Here is a 24,758-nt window from a genome sequence, read left to right as displayed (position 1 = left end):
GATTGCGATACGATACAACGACCGTTTGGGACCACTTATATGTAATACGATACAACAGTTTGGGCCCATTTTATATGCATGATTAAATACATAAACACTTCTGCTAAAAAAAGTTTTACAAAAATAGAAAAAAAAAATCTTTCTTTTTTTATTGAAAATCCCCCCCCAAACAACTCTTCGGCATATGGAAGATGTGTTGACGTGGAAGAAGATGGAACTATTTTCAATATGCTTTTGACTGATTACACAACAGAGTGTATGGAGAGCAGGCTTAAATGTGCCCAAACGACATTTTCAGGGTTCAGGAAATGTTTTCCTTATTTTTGACTAAGTCTTGGACTCGAGCTGATTCTCACAGTGACATGTAGACGAAGAGTAGATGAAAACTTGGGCTATTTTGCTGAATACATGTTTGCTTCAGCACGCTCTAAGTTCAAAAGTTGAAGGTGACAGATAGAGTGAGTGAGTGAGTGAGTGAGTCGGGTTTAACGCCGCTTTTAACAGTATTCCAGTTATATCGCAGCGTGTCAGCTTAATGTGATAGGGAAAGCCCGAAGTGATGCAGGTCTAAGACGTTTACCACTACGGTGAAACCCACGAGCACTGGTATGGTGCTGACAAACCTAGAAACATAATCGGGGCGAACCGGGATTCGAACCCACAATCATAGGTTTCTGGCGTGCCTAAGGGACACAACTCTGCACAGCGAATCGTGGCGCCTTAGACGACTGGGTCACCCGTGCCCCCGAAGGTGACAGATAGAAGGAAGACCAGTTTTTCCGACATTTTTCACAGCAATATCTTCAAGTATTTCTATTTCCAGTTTGCCCAAACCTTGACCCCTCTTCCCTAGCAATGCCGATCATGCTGACTGTGAAACAAACAAGGACATCACTTGGGACGTGGAATTCTCCCTTCCGACATAGCATTTGAGAATAAATATACAGTAAACTACGTTAATAACGAACACGCTTATAACGAACTGACGGATATGATGTACTTATTTTTTTGTGTCCCGGCCACTGCTGTACATATGCTTATAATAAACTATGGTTATAACAAACTAAAATTAGTGGACACTTTCAGTTTGTTATAGCCCTATTTTACTGTCGTCTTATTTTTTCATAAAGCCAAATTTGTACAAAGGTGTTGGATAAACACAGACAATATTTATTTTATGAAAACTTTCTGCAAGAATCTCAGTTTGGAATACCCCATTCCAGCTCAAGTTTGTTTTAGCACTTGATTCGATAAATATATAAATACACTATATACAATGAATGCTTCAGGTAAACCACCAACACACTATGTTTGTGTTGAACCAGAAGTTGCTTTTATACATATAAAGGCTGAAAACATCATGTACATAATCTTGAAATTCACTGAACTGAGTCATTCTGATGCTAGAATTGTGTCTGTGGTTTCTGGGAGACAAAGAATCTGGGAATGACTTTTGATATGTTACAATGACAAAAGACAAGGGCGGTGGTGACAAAAGGACTAGAGTCAAGCAAGTGGTGGAGGAGAACGGCTCAATGTGTTTATACAACTTTAGACTAAAAAAATATAGTCTTGCTTCTCAGGCACTGCTCACATCATCATAAAGTCTGCCATACGTTTCTTTTTTTAATTCCATTTTCCAAAAAGATTTTAAATCCTAATTTTTGAAAACAATGCGGTCCAATATTGCACACAGTTACTTCTCTTTACATGGGCACTGTTTTTCTGTGTGTCTCGTGTTACGGTCATGGCGGCAATAAGAGTTTGTATGCTTGTTTATGCAGGTAGACCCCTTGCCAGGTTGATGGTACACAACTGTTTATATGGTTACATACTAGTTTGAACAAGCAAAAAAAAATAATACCGTGACCGCCCGCACTATACTAAAAGTAAGGCAAGTTATTGCCTGAGAATCAATTCTTTTTTTTTTTTAAGCCTTTACAACATCCCTGTATTATCGTGGTTGGGGTCACCCAAGCTAGTTTCACACTTAGTGGACAAACATGGGTCATGACGTCTTAGAGCATGATGGGTTTGCTAGTGACAAGATCTACAAATCCCTATGTTTGATGGCTTGAACATATTCCTGACTACAAAGGTCAAGGCCTGTACAGTAAAATAGACATGTAAACATCGAAAAATATATTTTTCCCACTTCTTTCATTACTTATGAGTGGATGAGTGAGAGGCTCTGGTCTCTTGACGACAAACACATGATGAACCCTTCTAACGATTCAATAGGACTCATTTCTTCACCTTAGCTTGCTATCATTTGCATCCTCATCTGATAACATCAACGTAATAAATAACTGCAGTACTGTTCTTAATCAGCTGCCCATACAATATCTTTAAAGTAATATTTTTCACTGGTTAATTCATTAATTAATATATCTTAGGTTTTTATCTTCATCATGGACACCTATTTCATCTGAGCTCCGTCTCCATCACTGACATCTACGTTATCCCAGTCCAATCTTTGTCATTGACACCTAATTCAGGGTTCCAGAAGCAGCAGTAACACCAACGTTTTGCAAGTTTCGTGTACATCACCATTGTCATATTTCATCAGTTTGCAATAACATGCTAAAATTATGTTCTTCATATTCAGTTAATCAACAGTTCTGTTAGCCTTCATCCACAGGTTTCTTTGGTTTCTGTCTTTCATCGTCAACAGTCGAGCCATGTGTTATCTGCGTTTCGCCTTCATCTTCTTCTTCATCATGGCCTTCTGCTGCAGCTCGTCCTGTTCCTGTTTCATGTCTTCCAGGTCCTCCAGCAGCCCCAGCTTGGCACTGAAGCACACAGAGCACACGTGTCATCACGATTAAGTCAGACCATAGCACACAGAGCACACGTGTATCACGATTATGTCACACTATGGCATACAGAGCACACATGTCATCACGATTATTTCACACCATAGCACACAGAGCACATGTGTAGCACGATTATGTCACACTATGGCATACAGAGCACACATGTCATCACGATTATATCACACCATAGCACACAGAGCACACGTGTATCACGATTATGTCACACTATGGCATACAGAGCAAACGTGTATCACGATTATGTCACACTATGGCACACAGAGCACACGTGTATCACGATTATGTCACACTATGGCATACAGAGCACACGTGTATCACGATTATGTCACACTATGGCATACAGAGCACACGTGTATCACGATTATGTCACACTATGGCATACAGAGCACACGTGTATCACGATTATGTCACACTATGGCATACAGAGCACACGTGTATCACGATTATGTCACACTATGGCATACAGAGCACATGTGTATCACGATTATGTCACACTATGGCATACAGAGCACACGTGTATCACGATTATGTCACACCATAGCACACAGAGCACACGTGTCATCACGGTTATGTCACACTATGGCACACAGAGCACACGTGTATCACGATTATGTCACACTATGGCACACAGAGCACACGTGTATCACGATTATGTCACACCATAGCACACAGAGCACACGTGTATCACGATTATGTCACACTATGGCATACAGAGCACATGTGTATCACGATTATGTCACACTATGGCATACAGAGCACACGTGTATCACGATTATGTCACACCATAGCACACAGAGCACACGTGTCATCACGGTTATGTCACACTATGGCACACAGAGCACACGTGTATCACGATTATGTCACACTATGGCACACAGAGCACACGTGTATCACGATTATGTCACACCATAGCACACAGAGCACACGTGTATCACGATTATGTCACACTATGGCATACAGAGCACACGTGTATCACGATTATGTCACACCATAGCACACAGAGCACATGTGTCATCATGATTATGTCACACCATAGCACACAGAGCACACGTGTATCACGATTATGTCACACTATGGCATACAGAGCACACGTGTATCACGATTATGTCACACTATGGCACACAGAGCACACGTGTATCACGATTATGTCACACTATGGCATACAGAGCACACATGTAGCATGATTATGTCACACCATAGCACACAGAGAACATGTGTATCACGATTATGTCACACTATGGCACACAGAGCACACGTGTATCACGATTATGTCACACTATGGCACACAGAGCACATGTGTCATCATGATTATGTCACACCATAGCACACAGAGCACACGTGTATCACGATTATGTCACACTATGGCATACAGAGCACACGTGTATCACGATTATGTCACACTATGGCACACAGAGCACACGTGTATCACGATTATGTCACACCATAGCACACAGAGCACATGTGTCATCATGATTATGTCACACCATAGCACACAGAGCACACGTGTATCACGATTATGTCACACTATGGCATACAGAGCACACGTGTATCACGATTATGTCACACTATGGCACACAGAGCACACGTGTATCACGATTATGTCACACTATGGCATACAGAGCACACGTGTATCACGATTATGTCACACTATGGCATACAGAGCACACGTGTATCACGATTATGTCACACCATAGCACACAGAGCACATGTGTATCACGATTATGTCACACGATAGCACACCGAGCACATGTAGACATCTTCTTTGGTAATATATAGAACATTATATTCTTCTCCATGTCAGACTGTTTACGACACTCCTGTCTAAATTCCGGTATTTCCCTGAGCGAACCGTAAACATAGAATGACATGAACACTCATATAACACCCTCTATTTATTACCCTTAATAGCTAAAGTGTAACAACTGTTTTACATTTGCACTTGAAGATAAACAATTCTCAAATTTGATTCATCACTCACCTCCTTGCCTCCTCCTTCATCACCGTGGCGTAGTTGCTCTCCATGCAAGCCAGGTCATCATCCCTTATATGGTCATACCTGAAAAACAACCAAATACATCAGTACTTATCTATGTTTGTTTGCAAACCGAGACTACCGAACGTGCTCGGACAAGTAAACGAACGACTGATGGTATAAATTGTTGGTTGGTTGGTTGGTTTGTTGTTTAACGCCACACTCAGCAATATTCCAGCTATATGGACCAGACAATCCAGTGATTAATATCATGAGCATCAATCAACGCAATTGGTGACATGCATCAACCAAGTCAGCGAACCCGACCACCCGATAGTCGCCTTTAAGGACAAGCATAGTCACCTTTTACGGCAAGCATGGGTTGCTGAAGACCTATTCTACCCCGGAATCTTCACGGGTCGATGGTATAAATAGTCTAAGTAAGTGAGTGAGTGAGTGAGTGAGTGAGTGAGTGAGTGAGTGAGTGAGTGAGTCGGACAGGTAAACATCTGCTGATGGTATAAAAAGTCTAAGTGAGTGAGTGAGTGAGTGTGAGCGGATGAGTATTTCAGTTGTATAATTAGTTAACAGTTTCATGAGTGAGTGAGTGAGTGAGTGAGGTACGGAGCGAGAGAGCGAGCGAGCGAAAAGGTGGGTGAGTATTTCAGTTGTATCATGGTGTAACAGTTTCATGTGGAAAAGGAATCACTCACTTGCGCTTGTCGTATCCGAAGATCTGTCGGATGTACTTGGAGTAGTCCAGACTGGAAGGATCGTCCATATCTTCGTCATCATCAATGAAGCCATCCATTTCTTCATCCTCTTCACTCTCGCTGTCTATCACCTGGCGCTTCCTCTTAGCTGTAACAAAGTAACAATGTACAGATTGCAGGTGAAAGAAGCAACACTGTGTCTGCTGTGGGATATTTAGTGTTCTGATAGTCGTCAATGGAGGTGTCATTAGATCCTTATGCAGAGAGGTATCGTATTGGAGGCTAAATAGTACGCTGCATATTACCAACGCACCAACCCCACACCCTTAAGCACCCTCAAGCACTACATTACAACCAAAGTCAATGCACATGATTTAATTGGCAGCTCCCTGGGGAGCTGCCAGTGAGGAACCGAGCTGCCAGTGTGGAACTAGAAGATTAACACTCACATAACCATAACAGTCACATAACCATTTCTCCCTACCAGGTACCCATTAGCTAATGTAAAAGATCTCATTTTATTGAAATTGACCGAAAAAACTGTCTAGTGGAATGATTGATCATATCAGTCAATGAGTCTTGATTGATTGGCAAAATACCTACATGACAAAGTAATACCACACATAAAGTTTGTGGTCTTTGTTTAAAGGCTGTCCCTCAATTAGAAAATAAACTTTGTCATCCGGCAGCCATGAGCGTGGCTCCCAGCCATCTGGCCTATCAAGCAACTTAACACTTGTCATCATGTCAATTAGCGGCTTCAGTAGACTAACATCTAGTGTTTGAAATGGACATATTTTACAGAAAAAATAGTTGTTAAATTATAGCTACAAAATTTTATAAAAAGGAGCCCAGAGATTTTCATCATTTCCTGATACTGCAGTAATCTAGACTTGCCAAACAAGGGCTTGCATGAGCTGTATTGGATACATTTGTTTCAGGGTCTGTATGAGCATATCTATATTATAAATGCCAAGCAATATGTAAAGTGCACAGAAAGGTTTGCATTAGGCCCGACTGTTTCAGATCAAGAGCGTTTGTTTACAAACAAGAGAAATGTCCGGTCATGTGATATGATGGTCAGTCGACAGTTCAACCAATGACATCACAATGGTCTGCAAAGCATTGTGATGCTATTTCATTGCTGCGATATCTCCTATAATAATAATAATAATAATCATAATAATAATAATAATAATAATGGCTTAATAAAACGATCACTTACTGATTGGACGTTTGGGATTATTTTTTTTAATTTCTCCGACTATTCTGTCAAATGGATTTGTTGCCATTGGTGACGATGGTGGTGATGGCGAGGACGGTCCACACACCAGAACATTTTCATGTGCGTCATCATACTGCTGTCGTGGTTTCTTTCCCCCGTGTCCACGTTCATCCACTCGATGTCTCTCCCTCGACAGCTGCTTCGCCTGTTCCCTGTGCTTGTCTTTGGAGAACTGTTGGGGGCCGTCTCTCTGCTTGTCACGTGATACCTGTTCACGATACTTATCCTTGTTACCTTGACCTTTGGATGGTCCATCCTCATATTTATTCTTGGAGATGGGAGCTTTGTATTTGTCTCGAGACACCTGTTGACTCTCACGATGTTTGTCTCGAGACATCTGTTGATTTTCACGATATTTGTCTCGAGATACCTGTTGATTTTCATAATGGTTGTCTTGAGACATCTGTTGACGCTCTCGATGTTTGTCTCGAGACATCTGTTGACTCTCTCGATGTTTGTCTCGAGACATCTGTTGACTCTCTCGATGTTTGTCTCGAGGCACCTGCTGACTTTCACGATGTTTGTCTCGTGACACCTGCTGACTTTCACGATGTTTGTCTCGAGACACCTGCTGACTTTCACGATGTTTGTCTCGAGACACCTGCTGACTTTCACGATGTTTGTCTCGAGACATCTGTTGTTGACTATCTCGAGATTTGTCCTGAGACATCTGTTTGGAACTGTCTCTATGTTTATCCTGCTTCATCTGCTGAGTGTTTTCTCTATGCTTGTCACGAATCATTGGTTGCGGACTTTCTCTATGTCTCTCTTTGTGCTTACCATTATTCATTGTTCGATACTTATCTGAATGTTTCTCACTGTTTTTGCTAATCATCTGCTTATGTTTGTCTGCCATTCTTGAATCATATTTGGAACCGTTGTCATGTCTATCAAAATGTCCATTAGAATGACTAGAACCTTGAGCACTTTTAGAATGGGGTTTAGTAGATGTTTGTTCCCTCATGCTCTGCGACTTCACTGAATGCGACACATGCTTGGAATTCACTGTGTTTGGAATTTTCGAACCTGATAACTTTGAACTAGAAACCGACGACTTTGAACCGGAAAATGAATGAGACATTTTCGAATTGATAGCAGAGGATGGACTTGACTTATGAAAACTAGATGAGCTGAAACTTTTGGACAATGATTTCGAATCTTGATGTTTCCGTGGTGCCTCAAGAGGATCCTCATCAGAAATGTCTGAAAAGGATTCGGAATCGGAAGACACAAGAGGTGGGGGAGGAGGAGGTCTCCCCTTGCCATACTTCAACCAATCCTTGTATTCCTGAGTCTGTTTGCGAGCCTCCCTATCCTTCTCCTCCTGTGTCATCGGCCTCTGGTCCTTCTTCTTCTTTACCACTGCCTTGGCTCCCGACTTGTCTTCTTTCGGAACATTCTGTTTTGCTTCGGCCATTTTCAGAAGTGATGAGAAATCTAAAGGTGCTCCCATTGGTTTGGGTCTCTTTTTCATAATTGGCGGTTTGGGCTTCTTGACGGGCTCCGTTTTGACTACCGGAGGGATAATTTTTTCAGAGCGTTGTTTCTCTTGGCGTTGTTTCTCTTGGAGTTGTTTCTCTTGACGTTGTTTCTCTAACAACCTCTCCCTCTGCTGTTGCCTTTCACTATTATCTTTTGAAGAATGGAACTCCTTTGATGATGTAAATTCTTTCGATTTTACGTCTTTAGATATCTTGATCTCTTTAGAAGACTTAAACTCTTTTGCCGCAAGCTCTCGGGACATTTTTCTTTCTTCCTTTTCTTTTCTCCTCTGCTTTCGTTCAGCCCTCTCTTTTTCAGCTTGAGCTCTAGCATCTTTCTCGTCTGTAATTTTCCGATTGATCTCCTCGACCTTCTTCCTCATTGCATCTTCTTTTTCTTTACGAATTATGGCTTCCATTTTGGCCCAGGCAGCATTTTGAGCTGGCACAGCTGTTCGAGGACCTTTGAACGTATATTGCATCTGTTCAACATCTTTGGTATAGTCATATGCTGGTTCAGTACTTTCAACAGCGGGTTTGGCTTTTACCGCTGTCAATGTGTTTTCCTTCTTTGCCTTGTTGTGCGTTGATTCCTTCTTTTCTTTGTTTTTATCTCCTTTCTCTCTTTTTCCGGAACCTTCATCCTTCTCTCCATCTTTGCTACTTGAGCTGCCCTTCTCTGGGACCTCTCCACTCTTAGGGATGCGAAAGATCTTTTTCTTTTCAGCTTCCCTCAATTCTTTTTGTCTTCTTTTTTCTGAAATTAGATATGTATGGTAGGTTAGACATTTTACCTCCAGCTAACATCATCTGATGCAGTTTCAAATTTCCTCGATGATCAATAAGTTTTAGATTCCAACCATAGAATTAATTATGAAATCTGTGATAAATTTTAATCAAACTGTTCAGTACACAAGCACTAATCTAGGGGTGTTTTTGGTTAAAGAATGTGTAGGATTTGGTGTTATATCCTTTCAAAGGCCAAAACTTGTTGAAACATAATGATTTTTCAGGTTACAAGACACTGGTACGTTTTTTTCGGAGAACTACCAATCCGGGATTAAACATAATGAAATATTAGTTCTCACAGGACTGTCTTCCTGTTAGAAGTGCCAGACATTTAGGAACATATAGTCATGTCTGAGATTAATAACTTCAAAAGATTATATTCAGCCTTAACCACAATGTCAGGTGCCCATTGACATTGACGATGACAAGAACAATGGGATCATATTCAGGACAGTGACTCGTGAGAACCAAGATTATATTCAGCCTCAACCACAATGACTTGTGCCCATTGACATTGACGATGACAAGAACAATGGGATCATATTCGGGACAGTGGCGTGTGAGAACCAAGATTATATTCAGCCTCAACCACAATGACTTGTGCCCATTGACATTGACGATGACAAGAACAATGGGATCATATTCGGGACAGTGGCGTGTGAGAACCAATATTAATTTCAGCCTCAACCACAATGACTTGTGCCCATTGACATTGACAATGACAAGAACGAGAACAATGGGATCATATTCGGGACAGTGGCGTGTGAGAACCAAGATTATATTTAGCCTCAACCACAATGACATGTGCCCATTGACATTGACGATGACAAGAACAATAAGATCATATTCGGGACAGTGGCGTATGAGAACCAAGATTAATTTCAGCCTCAACCATAATGACTTGTGCCCATTGACATTGATGATGACACGAACAAGAACAATGGGATCATATTCGGGACAGTGGCGTATGAGAACTGAGATTAATTTCAGCCTCAACCATAATGACTTGTGCCCATTGACATTGATGATGACACGAACAAGAACAATGGGATCATATTCGGGACAGTGGCGTATGAGAACTGAGATTAATTTCAGCCTCAACCACAATGACTTGTGCCCATTGACATTGATGATGACACGAACAAGAACAATGGGATCATATTCGGGACAGTGGCATGTGAGAACCAAGATTATATTCAGCCTCAACCACAATGACATGTGCCCATTGACATTGACGATGACAGGAACAATGGGATCATATTCGGGACAGTGGCGTGTGAGAACCAAGATTATATTCAGCCTCAACCACAATGACATGTGCCCATTGACATTGACGATGACAGGAACAATGGGATCATATTCGGGACAGTGACTCGTGAGAACCAATATTATATTTAGCCTCAACCATAATGACATGTGCCCATTGACATTGACGATGACAGGAACAATGGGGGTCATGTTCAGGCAGTAGGGCTGTGAGAACCAATGCTCGTAGGAACGTAGGGATACACACTGTGAAGTATTGGCAATGACAGGAGTGAGTTGGGTTTAACGCCGCTTTTAACAGTATTCCAGTTACATCGCGGCATGTCAGCTTAATGTGCCCCAAGCAGGTCTCAGACGTTTACCACTTCGCTGAAACCAATGAGAACAGGTATGGTGCTGACAAACCTAGAAACATAATCGGGGCTAACCGGGATTTGAACCCACAATCATAGGTTTCTGGCGTGCCGAAGGGACGCAACTCTGCACAGCGAATTGCGGCACCTTAGACGACTGGGCCTACCCTCCCCCCGGACAATGACAAGAACAATGGGGGTTATATTCTTGCAGTTGGACTGTGAGATCCAAGACACTGACATGTACACATTGACATGGACAGTGACAGGAACAATGGGGGTCATATTCAGGCAGTTGATGTGTGAGATTCAAGACACTGACATGTACCCATTGACATGGGCAGTGGCAGGAACAATGGGTGTCATATTCAGGCAGTTGGACTGTGAGATTCAAGACACTGACATGTACACATTGACATGGACAGTGACAGGAACAATGGGGGTCATATTCAGGCAGTTGATGTGTGAGATTCAAGACACTGACATGTACACATTGACATGGACAGTGGCAGGAACAACGGGGGTCATATTCAGGCAGCTGACATGTGAGATTCAAGACACTGACATGTACACATTGACATGGGCAGTGGCAGGAACAACGGGGGTCATATTCAGGCAGCTGACATGTGAGATTCAAGACACTGACATGTACCCATTGACATGGACAGTGACAGGAACAATGGAGGTCATATTCAGGCAGTTGATGTGTGAGATCCAAGACACTGACATGTACACATTGATATGGACAATGACAGGAACAATGGAGGTCATATTCAGGCAGTTGATGTGTGAGATCCAAGACACTGACATGTACCCATTGACATGGGCAGTGGCAGGAACAACGGGGGTCATATTCAGGCAGCTGACATGTGAGATTCAAGACACTGACATGTACCCATTGACATGGACAGTGACAGGAACAATGGAGGTCATATTCAGGCAGTTGATGTGTGAGATCCAAGACACTGACATGTACACATTGACATGGACAGTGACAGGAACAATGGGGGTCATATTTGTGCAGCTGACATGTGAGATCCAAGACACTGACATGTACCCATTGACATGGACAGTGGCAGGAACAATGGGGGTCATATTCAGGCAGTTGATGTGTGAGATCCAAGACACTGACATGTACACATTGACATGGACAGTGACAGGAACAATGGGGGTCATTTTCAGGCAGTTGGACTGTGAGATCCAAGACACTGACACGTACCCATTGACATGGACAGTGGCAGGAACAATGGGGGTCATAATTGTGCAGCTGACATGTGAGATCCAAGACACTGACATGTACACATTGACATGGACAGTGGCAGGCACAATGGGGGTCATAATTGTGCTGCTGACATGTGAGATCCAAGACACTGACATGTACCCATTGACATGGACAGTGGCAGGAACAATGGGGGTCATATTCAGGCAGTTGATGTGTGAGATGCAAGACACTGACATGTACCCATTGACATGGGCAGTGGCAGGAACAACGGGGGTCATATTCAGGCAGCTGACATGTGAGATTCAAGACACTGACATGTACACATTGACATGGACAGTGACAGGAACAATGGAGGTCATATTCAGGCAGTTGATGTGTGAGATCCAAGACACTGACATGTACCCATTGACATGGGCAGTGGCAGGAACAACGGGGGTCATATTCAGGCAGCTGACATGTGAGATTCAAGACACTGACATGTACCCATTGACATGGACAGTGACAGGAACAATGGAGATCATATTCAGGCAGTTGATGTGTGAGATCCAAGACACTGACATGTACACATTGATATGGACAATGACATGAACAATGGGGGTCATATTCAGGCAGTTGATGTGTGAGATGCAAGACACTGACATGTACCCATTGACATGGACAATGACATGAACAATGGGGGTCATATTCAGGCAGTTGATGTGTGAGATCCAAGACACTGACATGTACACATTGACATGGACAGTGACAGGAACAATGGGGGTCATATTTGTGCAGCTGACATGTGAGATCCAAGACACTGACATGTACACATTGACATGGACAGTGGCAGGAACAATGGGGGTCATATTCAGGCAGTTGATGTGTGAGATCCAAGACACTGACATGTACACATTGACATGGACAGTGACAGGAACAATGGGGGTCATTTTCAGGCAGTTGGACTGTGAGATCCAAGACACTGACACGTACCCATTGACATGGACAGTGGCAGGAACAATGGGGGTCATAATTGTGCAGCTGACATGTGAGATCCAAGACACTGACATGTACACATTGACATGGACAGTGGCAGGCACAATGGGGGTCATAATTGTGCAGCTGACATGTGAGATCCAAGACACTGACATGTACCCATTGACATGGACAGTGGCAGGAACAATGGGGGTCATATTCAGGCAGTTGATGTGTGAGATGCAAGACACTGACATGTACCCATTGACATGGACAGTGACAGGAACAATGGGGGTCATATTCAGGCAGTTGATGTGTGAGATATAAGACACTGACATGTACCCATTGACATGGACAGTGACAGGAACAATGGGGGTCATATTCGTGCAGCTGACATGTGAGATCCAAGACACTGACATGTACCCATTGACATGGACAATGACAGGCACAATGGGGGTCATATTCAGGCAGTTGGACTGTGAGATCCAAGACACTGACATGTACACATTGACATGGACAGTGGCAGGCACAATGGGGGTCATATTCAGGCAGTTGATGTGTGAGATCCAAGACAATCACATGTACCCATTGACATGGACAATGACAGGAACAATGGGGGTCATATTCAGGCAGTTGGACTGTGAGATTCAAGACTATATTCAGCAGTAACCACATATCATGTACACACCTTTCTCATGTCGTTCTCTGGCCTTCTCATCCTGTAGCTTCTTGAGGGTGTCCGACTTTCCTTCTTTTGATTTCCTGTCTTCTTTCTTTGCCGAGGACAGAGTGGTTGAAATCTGTGCACTGTTTTCAAACTGAAAATAGACAAGCATGCAGACCACTACAGTTATTACCAGATAAACAACAGACAAACCTACTCCTGTATGAACAACACACTGCATTACATGACAGGCATTGAATGCTGCACCACCACCATAGGAACTCAACAACACAACGCTTTCATCTTTATTAATACAGAACTTTGCAAGTTATAAGAATTATATCCGTGAGTGAGTATGGTTTTACGTTGCTTTTAGCAATATTCCGGCAATATCACGACTGGGGACACCAGAAATGGGATTCACACATTGTACCCATGTGGGGAATCGAACCTGGGGGTAGGTGTGACGAGCGAACGCTTTAACCACCAGGCTACCCCTCCACCCTGGAATCATATGAGTGAGTGAGTTGGGTTTAACACCGCTTTGAACAGTATTACAGTTATATCATGGCGTGTCAGCTTAATGTGGGACGTAATTTACATGAGCATGGGTACGGTGCTGACAAACCTAGAAACAAAATCGGGGCAAACCGAGATTCGAAAATAACAAACATAGGTTCCTTGCGTGCCAAAGGGTCGCAACTCTGCACGACAAACCACGGCGCCCTAGACGACTGGGTCACCCATTCCCACTAGCATCATATGAAAAAGAGAAACTTCACAAACTGGTATTGACTGATACATGGGCTTGGAGTCGTATCATGAACTGATGTTATCATGGTTATCAAAAAATGTTAAAATAATTTTGTTCACACAATTTTGGGAGTCATATCTTATTCAATTTACTGGCGTGCCTTCTTGTTATTGAGCATGCTAAAGCAGACAACTCTTCTTAGGCAATAGCACAGCCCAAGATCACTTGGACCTGTGAAGATCCGGGTCAGAATAGGTCTTCAGCAACCCATACTTGTCGTAAGTAGCGATAATGCTTGTCGTAAGAGGTGATTAGCAGGATCAGATGGTCAGGATCGCTGACTTGATTGATGCATGTCATCGCGTATCCAAGTTGTGAGGATCGATGCACATGATATCAATCTCTGGATTGTCTGTCCCAGGCTTGATTATTTACAGACCGCTGCTATATAGCTGGAATATTGCTGAGTGCAGCGTTAAACAAAACAAAAAAAGATCACTGGAACAATTGAGTCTCAGTGTGGATGCTCTGTGAATGAAGTTTATGAATGTCATAATTGACATACTGTCTGCGCCTAAGAGGAACAACAATCACAAAAGCATGATGTTGTGAGGCAGGTGATACGATTCCTACCTGCCTCACATCTACAATGCAACATCCGTCATCAATCCACATGATACAACATGGAACACTCTCTGATATCACCATATCATTAAACTTGGAAATGAGATTGGATTTGAGATTTTGACACTGTGGTGTATTGCCATTGTGAGTAGTGTTAGAGTAAATAGTATCAGCTAGATGATGACGTGATGTCTGACCGCATGTACTGCCACCATGATAGAACAATAAACCTGTGATCGTATACCGAATTCTTCATGGTTATAGATCATTACGGAGAATATGAGAACAATATGGAGAGACATGACAGTTTAATGCTGCAGTCATCAGTATGCAAGCTTATTATTGGCCTGAAAATAACCAAGACCGGTCTCCGCTAACCCCAATGGTTCTTAGCAAGAGCAGCTCCAGGCTGTTGTGGCACAATTTGGCTGACTAACTCTCAACATTATCTATACTGAACTAATAATGAGAGGCAAACAGACCCAGCACTTTCATTACCATGATTACAGGACAGAGTGAACTACTTTGCATTTGTGATACCAACAACATGATAGAGTAAAGATTTGTTTGTTGTTTAATGCTGCACTCAGCAATATTCCAGCTATATGACGGCGGTCTTACGACTAACGCAGTCACCTTTTCTCACAAGCATGGGTTGCTGATTATGCTGAAGACGTATTCTACCCCGGATCTTCGGGATTGAAAAATACACAGCTGTAAATAATCAAGTCTGGACCAGACAATCCAGTGATTGACATCATGGGCATCGATCTACGCAATTTGGATCGATGACATGCATCAAGCAAGTCAGCGAGCCTGACCACCCGATCCCGTTAGTCGCCTCTTACGCCAAGCATGGGTTGCTGAAGACCTATTCTACCCCGGATCTTCACGTGTAAAGAAATTCCTTTTCCATCCTTATTATCTTTGCTACCCCTTTACTTTCTTCCTGTGATGGTTCTTTCAGGATGCAGCACTTAAAGAGTCCCCATTAAAATTAACTGCTCCCAGTCTGAACTTTAGGTAGCTTTAACATGTAGTATCTAGGGATGGGACGATACACCAACTGTGCGATCTGATACATATCAGGATGCTTCAAAGCCCACTGAAGACATCAAAGTGTTCACGTCTTATCGCTGAAGTCATGTTTCAATTAGGCTACACAAAGTAAGATATCCAATAAGTAAAGAAAACTTACCTTAAAACTTACTTTGTCACTTATTCACATTTTAATCAAACTTGATTTGATGATAATTGTGCATCAGAACAATCGTATGAATCGATTATGTATCGGCTGCGTTTGTAAACTTCTTGTCTGTAATGTCGTGTGACTGATTATGTGTGCATCTATTTTTAACTTGAATGTAATGAAGTGGCTTGAAATCATATGACGGTAACAAGATGGCGTCTGATCGACAAGGCCTTATCTCAACAAAATTAACAAGACATGGTCATTTGACCATGCAAGTGTGAACAGAAATAAATATTCACAACAAGACTTCATTTTAGCATGTTTAGTGTATTGGGATTGTTATTAGACACATAATGAGAAATACTTTTTCGGGGGTCGAAAACCGATAACACGAGCATACAATTCGGTAGCATTTATGATATTACATGCATTATGCATAGTCTGCAATGTTCTCGACATAAGCGTGGTAACATCAACATAAGCATCGTACACTGTTTTTTCTCATCAACATTTTCAAATTGACATATCTAATTTTCATAATCAGGTCATATGATGATTTTGCATGTTTAGAGTGGGCATGACAACTGTTCCAATGCTACAATCATCATTCTTTTTCACTACCTAGAAAATCAGAATTTTACTTTGAGTTGAGCCTGTAAAAAAATAAAAAACAACTAAAACCAAAAACTTAAAGTGTTTTGGTTTTGTATTTTTGGTATCTAAAAATATCCACACAATTGTCTTCATGGTCTCAGTTATCTAACAGCATGTCGATGATAGTACGAGGAAAGCGTGTTGAAGCCAATTTTATACTTTCATTAGATTTGGTCAGATAAAACCATTGCTCCACACGAGCATCGAACCTGTCACAGATGGTGGACTGCAAAGTCCCACTCAGCAAATTCCCCCTCCCACACCCACGGTTCTGGATAATATGGCCGTATGCAGCTGGTTCGGGAGGCTGGCTTTTCTTTACATTTACCTGATGTTTCGAGTGTTTTTCGTTATCAGCGGCCAGGGACATCAAGTACTTGAAGTCCATGTTGATACAACATCAAACCATATCGCCAAAGACTATCCAATGACCTTTCATTGAATATAAAATTTCTGTCGCTTTCTGGGGCAAGTGCTTCTTGTTGACGTTTTCAGATCCGAGTACACGCGAGAGAAGTACTTCCGGTTGAATGGGATAACCCAAAATTGGGAATGGACCTTTACACGAAATGGTTCAACAAAATCACTTCAGTGAGTGAGTCGTACCCAGTCACCACTGTTTTCGCCAAACATTAAAAAATAATTAAATCATGGAAATGTATGTCACCTTTATAAAAAAAGGTAAACATTTATTTTATTTTATTTTAAAAAGCGTACACACGTTTTGTATTTTTTCTGATGGAGAATAGTGACTTCCCTGTCAGCTCTTCCGAAGAAAATGAAACACTTATCAACAGACCACAAACTGATATTTCCAAATAATGTCTCAAAACATTTACTGTTTTCTCACAAGGAGGTTTTTGCACCCTAGAACTTTACCACAAACGGATATTTTCAAATAATGTCTCAAAACATTTACTGTTTTCTCACAAGGAGATTTTTGCACCCTAGAACTTTACCACAAACGGATATTTCCAAATAATGTCTCAAAACATTTACTGTTTTCTCACAAGGAGATTTTTGCACCCTAGAACTTTACCACAAACTGATATTTTCAAATAATGTCTCAAAACATTTACTGTTTTCTCACAAGGAGATTTTTGCACCCTAGAACTTTACCACAAACGGATATTTCCAAATAATGTCTCAAAACATTTACTGTTTTCTCACAAGGAGATTTTTGCACCCTAGAACTTTACCATTTTGGCTTGTGCATCATTTTCACTCAACAACAATAATGAGAACGTTTACAATTATCGGGATTTTCTGTTTGTTACTTTTGTAATTTCTCGTATGATTACAATGACAATGGACCTTAATTTTAAGAGAATGTTTGAACAAACAACGTAATTATCCATTTAATTTAGAGAACAAAGCGGGGTTTAATTACTGTGTGTGCATGAATACATCGCGTTTAGAGAACAAAGTTTCAAGGAGCCATTCCCAATTTCAAGTAAATGCGTAAGTGTTCTTTCGTATACATGTCAGCTCGAGGTCACACAGAACTGTTTATGACCCCTGTTATAACAACCTTTATTTGTACAAATTACACAGGAGCTCCGACCACCAGCCATATGTCACCAAATACAGAGGTGCAACAGCAGTCCAGGCGGCATGCAAACCAATAACGAGGTAATCAGAGTGTCAAACAATCGGCCAATATCGGCGATTTTCGCCACTTGGATAAGCGCGACAACACACTTCGTGGCACAACTTCTTACAGCTGTGTTCGTTTGTAGAGGTTCAGCAATAAATCTCAGGGAGTCTGATGATTTACGTTACAGGAATAGATGTACGGTTGTGATATGATTTGGACAGTACATATATATATATATTCATGACTACAAGCACTACTGGGGAAAAAATTAAGTGGGTGGTCAGGTCAGGTCAAAGCTGACTTGGTTGATGCATGTCATCGATCCCAATTGCGTGGATCGATGCTCATGATATCAATCACTGGATTGTCTGATCCAGACTCGATTATTTACGGACCGCCGTCATATAGCTGGAATATTGTTGAATGCGGCGTAAAACAACAAACCAACCAACTAACGGTAAAAAAAATAAAGCCATAATATTATTTATGTTTTTCTTTATTAATCAGTAGTCAGAAGTGTACAAGAAGCGGGAGCTTGGGACCCAAGAGGCTGGGGGTGGTGGGTTGGGGTGGGGGGATCCCTAACATTGTAACATTTGGTATAATTGTAGTGATGGAAAAATAAAGGCCTGCGGAGAATGGATATAGACTAGAATGAATTTAAACTCCCGGGCAAAAGAACGCACACACCTATGTGTCATAGTAGCTAAAACTGCACGATACAAACAAGAACTGGTTATTCGATGGTGAGGTCTTTGTGAAAATGATAATAAATTATTACCCAACCCGCCTCACCACCAAACACCCAGCCTCATGTATAATTGTATTGTGTATCTACAGATGAAGACAACCGCAATTTGTGCTCCCCTCTCCCTGTACTTGATGAAATGTGCCATACACAAGTAAGCATTGTCCAACACAATATTCGGGGCGGTCGGGTAGCCTAGTGGTTAAAGCGTTCGCTCGTCACGCCGAAGACCCGGGTTCGATTCCCGACATGGGTACAATGTGTGAAGCCCATTTCTGGTGTCCCCCGCCGTGATATTGCTGGAATATTGCTAAAAGCGGCGTAAAACCAAACTCACTCACTCACCCAACACAATATTCACGATTCGTGTAACCCACGCGTCGAGAGGTAATATACACAGATGTCTTGAACAGTTGCTTAGACAAGATATACAAAAATAAAATACCCCAGATTTGCATTTTAAGCCCACACACCCCACACACCCCTCACACAATGATAAAAATATCATTATCAGCTTATTGTGGCATAACACTGGGTACGTGGGGTGTGCGTTCAGGGTCTAGCCGTAAGACGATCGTATAATTGACATAGGCTTACGGCAGATATTAACATTTGTGGTTCAAAAATATTTTTTGATATAAGAATCCACACATCTGAAGGAAGACGTTAATTTCATCCGATAATATGTAGTATCCCATTTCAACTTCATTTTCGTACCCTCGAGCCCATCATATTGCCAGTGAGGCTATCTACCTCCTTCAAATCAGATCACTTTGGTAATATCGTAATTTTAAACTTGTGTGTAACGGAGATATCGTTTCTCAGGACAAGACCTGATTATAATGAAATTATATATGCGCGTTAAAAAGTCTTTTTCAGAGATTCTGATAAAACCACATAATTTTTTTTTTCGAATTACGGATCAGAAGGGGTGCAGTCAAATCCCTTCACCGACCACCATCGACCCCTCTCACCCCCCACCCCGCCCGGACCCACCGCACCACACCACACCACACCACACCACACCACACCACACCACACACTCCCTCAATTACACCCCCACCAAATAAAAAACACCAACACTATTTTTTCACTTTATATTATTCATTCCAGCAATCTAAACAGAGAAAGCATGACATGTGAATCTCTACATTGTTGTCATCATATAATACGATCAATTGCAATATATACTCATGTTACAGCATCATGGGGTGTTGTTTTATACCAGATATATGTATACAAACATAATAATTTGCTCATCAGTTCTTGACACTTATTGTTGAAATTGGGAGTAATATTATTCCCTATGGCTATGTATTTTACAATCCTGAATATATCCTTCAGGATGTTTATAAATGGTTCCATGGCTTTTATACTAAATGTATAGATATATATATCTGCCGCCAGGATTGTATGATTAACCATGCATGGGCGGATACAGAGGGGGGTGCGGGGGTGCGCACCCCCCCTTTTTATTTCGATTTTTTTTTATATTTCTGTATAAATTACCACCAAGGACAATAAATAGATCTTAATTGTGCACCCCCCCTTTTAAAAAAAGCTGTATCCGCCCATACCATGGTATGTTTTGATTCAACTCCAAACTTGTGAAAAGAAACTATATTTCTCACAGAATCATTATGGAACGTATTCAGGTCAGTCCAGGGTACCGTCGTACAAAACAACCTTAGCGCTACGACTAACGCAAGTCTATGTTAAGATTTGGGAGTTACGATCACCTTAGCACTAAGATCGCTTTGTACAACGGTACCCTGAACTTGTGTACATGTGGACAGTAGATAAATAAATGCATGACAGTTTCTTGTTCAAATACCCCAAACTTGATCCCTGCTGTAACAGTCCGCTATCGGTCACTCTTACGTCATATTCTGATGTTAATCGTAACATGTTAGCTCCAGCATGGCTGTCTGGGCGTTTCAAGTATAGGTTGAAAGTCGGGGCCGCGTCAGAAAAGATACCCCGCCGACATTGTATATATGGCACGTTACCCATATGACGTAATACATGTGTCTTTTATAGCCATTAACTCCACGAAACATGCGTATGATCATGGGTAGGTGGTTGTTTTAAAGACAATCTCATTAAAGTCAGATCTTAGTTCTTGCTATCGCGGCAGCCAGAACTTAGATCTGATTTTAATGAGATTGTTTTAAAGTACGAGGGTCATTTACAATTGAGAAAACGTACAAGTTTATGGAGTCACATATACTATTAAGAAAACGTAAACATCTGGTTTATTGCTTATATATAGCCACGTGTCAATGTAGCTTCTTACACCACTATCAAACTGGAATGACAACTACCACGTGATAAGAGGTATATATGCATGACATGTTGTGATATGCGGGTAACAGATAACAAGTACAATTTAGCATACAGATAATTGGACGAAGCGAAATGAACAAGTAAGAAAACGTACAGCTTTATGGGTAACAACTTGTTTATTAAGGAAGAGAATTTATGGATTTCATCTTCTTTATTATGAGGAACACAACGTTTCGGAGTATATGCTTACTCCTTCATCAGGTGAATGAATGATATGAGGCAGAGAGCATATCTGTACATGTAAGAACTAATAATAAGATAACAAAAGATGGATGCTTAACAAGGGAAGCCAACAGATAATTGGCGCTGATAGGCGATTAGCAGTAGATACCCTTGCCGAGCTAAGCTGGAATTACCGGGCTAGATCGTAGCGCCACCAGTGGCTATTACCAGTTATGTCCCTTCTAAGACTACCAATCAGGTTCCACCTCTCGTATCACTTGCGTTTGCTTCACACAAAATGGTGGCGCCCAGTCAGGACGATCTGATCGATAATCAGGATCTATATTGTGATAAAACGGGTCTTACATCGCGAAATGCATCAAATCACGTGAGCACCTTGATTAAAAACATGAACAGATTTGGAAAATATCTGCTGACAACGAGTTGGCGGTGCACATGTTTTGCAAATCCTGCAATCGATCGAAATCTGCACGACAGTTTACGAACCGGATTTCGATTTCGGTGCGCAATTTTGATTGGACTATGCATAGACTCGTTAGTCCAGCCAAAATGTAACTCCATAATACCAGCCTAGTTCGGCAAAGGTGGAAAGTCAGTTAACTCTCTTGCCTCGGGAAGATGACACTTTACAGTAATTAGCGCTGATAGTTATGGCAACTGGAACCCAGGACTAAATTATCACTGATAGGTAAATGGCAATGGCAGTGATAGGAAAACGGGAGGCCGAGGGTAATTAGCAGTGATAGGTAAACGGGAGGCCGAGGGTAATTAGCAGTGATAGGTAAACGGGAGGCCGAGGGTAATTAGCAGTGATAGCTAAACGGGAGGCCGAGGGTAAATAGCAGTGATAGGTAAACGGGAGGCCGAGGGTAATTAGCAGTGATAGGTAAACGGGAGGCCGAGGGTAAATAGCAGTGATAGGTAAACGGGAGGCCGAGGGTAATTAGCAGTGATAGGTAAACGGGAGGCCGGGGTAATTATCACTGATAGGTAAACGGGAGGCCGAGGGTAATTAGCAGTGATAGGTAAACGGGAGGCCGAGGGTAATTATCACTGATAGGTAAACGGGAGGCCGGGGTAATTAGCAGTGATAGGTAAACGGGAGGCCGGGGTAATTAGCAGTGATAGGTAAACGGGAGGCCGGGGTAATAAACAGTGATAGGTAAACGGGAGGCCGGGGTAATTAGCAGTGATAGGTAAACGGGAGGCCGGGGTAATTAGCAGTGATAGGTAAACTGGAGGCCGGGGTAATAAACAGTGATAGGTAAACGGGAGGCCGGGGTAATTAGCAGTGATAGGTAAACTGGAGGCCGGGGTAATTAGCAGTGATAGGTAAACGGGGAGGCCGGGGTAATTAGCAGTGATAGGTAAACGGGAGGCCGGGGTAATTAGCAGTGATAGGTAAACGGGAGGCCGGGGTAATTAGCAGTGATAGGTAAACGGGGGGCCAAAAGGTAATTAGCAGTGATAGGAAAACTGGAGGCCGGGGTAATTACCAGTGATAGGTAAACGGGAGGCCGGGGTAATTAGCAGTGATAGGTAAACTGGAGGCCGGGGTAATAAACAGTGATAGGTAAACGGGAGGCCGGGGTAATTATCACTGATAGGTAAACGGGAGGCCGGGGTAATTATCACTGATAGGTAAACGGGAGGCCGGGGTAACTAGCAGTGATAGGTAAACTGGAGGCCGGGGTAATTAGCAGTGATAGGTATTTGGGGGGGCCGAGGGTAATTAGCAGTGATAGGTAAACTGGAGGCCGGGGCAATTACCAGTGATAGGTAAACGGGAGGCCGGGGTAATTAGCAGTGATAGGTAAACTGGAGGCCGGGGTAATTAGCAGTGATAGGAGAAGGAATAGAAATAGCAATAATATAGGAATAGTAAGTAAGAAAACGTACAACTTTATTGATAACAACTTCTTGTTTATTGCATATAGCGACGTTTCGATGTAGATTCTTACACCGTTATGAAGCTGGAGTGACAACAACCAAGTGATGAGAGGTATATATGCATTACATGTTGTGATGAGCAGCAGATTAACATTGAGTGAGTGAGTGAGTGAGTGAGTTGGGTTTACACCTCTTTTAACAGTATTACAGTTATATCCCGGCGTGCCAGCTTAATATGGGAGGAAAGCCTGAAGTGATGCAGGTCTCAGACGTTTACCACTTCGGTGAAACCCACGAAAACGGGTATGGTGCTGACAAACCTAGAAACATAATCGGGGCGAACCGGGATTCGAACCAACAATCATAGGTTTCTGGCGTGCCCAAGGGACGCAACTCTGCACAGCGAATCGCGGCGCCTTAGACAACTGGGCCACCCGTGCCCCCAGATTAACATTGACAACAGCAGATAAAAACTAACAAGTAGCATACAGATAATTGTATTTAGCCAAGTATACGATGTAAGAATTTACATCGAAACGTCGCAATATGCAATAAAAGTTGTTATCCATAAAGTACGTTTTCTTACTTACTCACCAACTTCTAGAATGTCAATCAAACAGTTATCTACAAATGCTGGCGAGTGAGGTGAAATGGGGTTTAACGTCGCGTCAAAGATTATTGCACTTATATAGCGACATGCATGCACGTGTGTGTGTGTGTGTGTGTGTGTGTGGCTGCTTGTACTAGTCCGGACTGATGCCGATTTATAGTGCTAGCTCACTGAGATACCATGCCGCAGTTTAACATGAATACCCCACTCAGACACAGTATACTGACTCCGAGCCGACCAGCCATTGTTTTAGCCCCTTAATGCCGAAAGCTAGACAGGGTAACAACAAGTACCACCTTCAAACGTCCTTTGGTATGACGCGGCCGGGGATCGAACCCCGGACCTTCCGCTCTCCGGGCGGGCGCTACCACTAGACCACGGAGGCGATCAAGGCTGGTGGGACATAACACACATTTTGAAAAAAATACAAAACAACATCAGTATTATAAAGCCATATCGTCTTCAGAAAAGTGCTACCTGTACCTCACCCAGTAGGTGTTGACATTCGTATCAGCGTCATTGAATAAATGCCTTTGAAAATACTCGATTCTGATTGGTCAAACAGAGGTTTCAAATCACAATATTCTGACAAGTGCGTGAGTGAGTTGCCGCTTTGATCATAATTTCAGA

General features: G+C 42.2%; 1 protein-coding gene across 1 annotated transcript; it reads right to left on the bottom strand.

Moving 5' to 3' along the window:
* Positions 1-684: 684 nt before the first annotated feature.
* LOC124143976 (peptidyl-prolyl cis-trans isomerase G-like) lies at positions 685-17,266 on the bottom strand. The gene is made up of 6 exons (XM_046513174.2): positions 17,083-17,266; positions 13,555-13,684; positions 6,745-9,042; positions 5,520-5,667; positions 4,813-4,890; positions 685-2,792 (listed from the first exon to the last, which is right to left on the bottom strand). Exons 1-6 carry the CDS (start codon positions 17,140-17,142, stop codon positions 2,687-2,689), a joined length of 2,820 nt encoding a protein of 939 aa, XP_046369130.2. The 5' UTR covers positions 17,143-17,266; the 3' UTR covers positions 685-2,686.
* Positions 17,267-24,758: the final 7,492 nt, after the last annotated feature.

This window comes from Haliotis rufescens, unplaced genomic scaffold (genome assembly GCF_023055435.1).
Source record: "Haliotis rufescens isolate VD_foot unplaced genomic scaffold, xgHalRufe1.0.p SCAF_6, whole genome shotgun sequence".
Lineage (NCBI taxonomy): Eukaryota > Metazoa > Mollusca > Gastropoda > Lepetellida > Haliotidae > Haliotis > Haliotis rufescens.
Note: the sequence above shows the minus strand (reverse complement) of the source record. Positions and strands in the feature narration are given on the sequence as shown.

Excerpts from the sequence above, each read along its gene's own strand:
- LOC124143976 (XM_046513174.2), bottom strand. The coding sequence starts at position 17,142 with ATGGACTTCAAGTACTTGATGTCCCTGGCCGCTGATAACGAAAAACAC. Across the intron at positions 9,043-13,554 it reads CAGAGAACGACATGAGAAAG|AAAAAAGAAGACAAAAAGAA; the intron begins GTGTGTACATGA and ends ATCTAATTTCAG. Across the intron at positions 5,668-6,744 it reads TAATCCCAAACGTCCAATCA|CTAAGAGGAAGCGCCAGGTG; the intron begins GTAAGTGATCGT and ends ACTTTGTTACAG.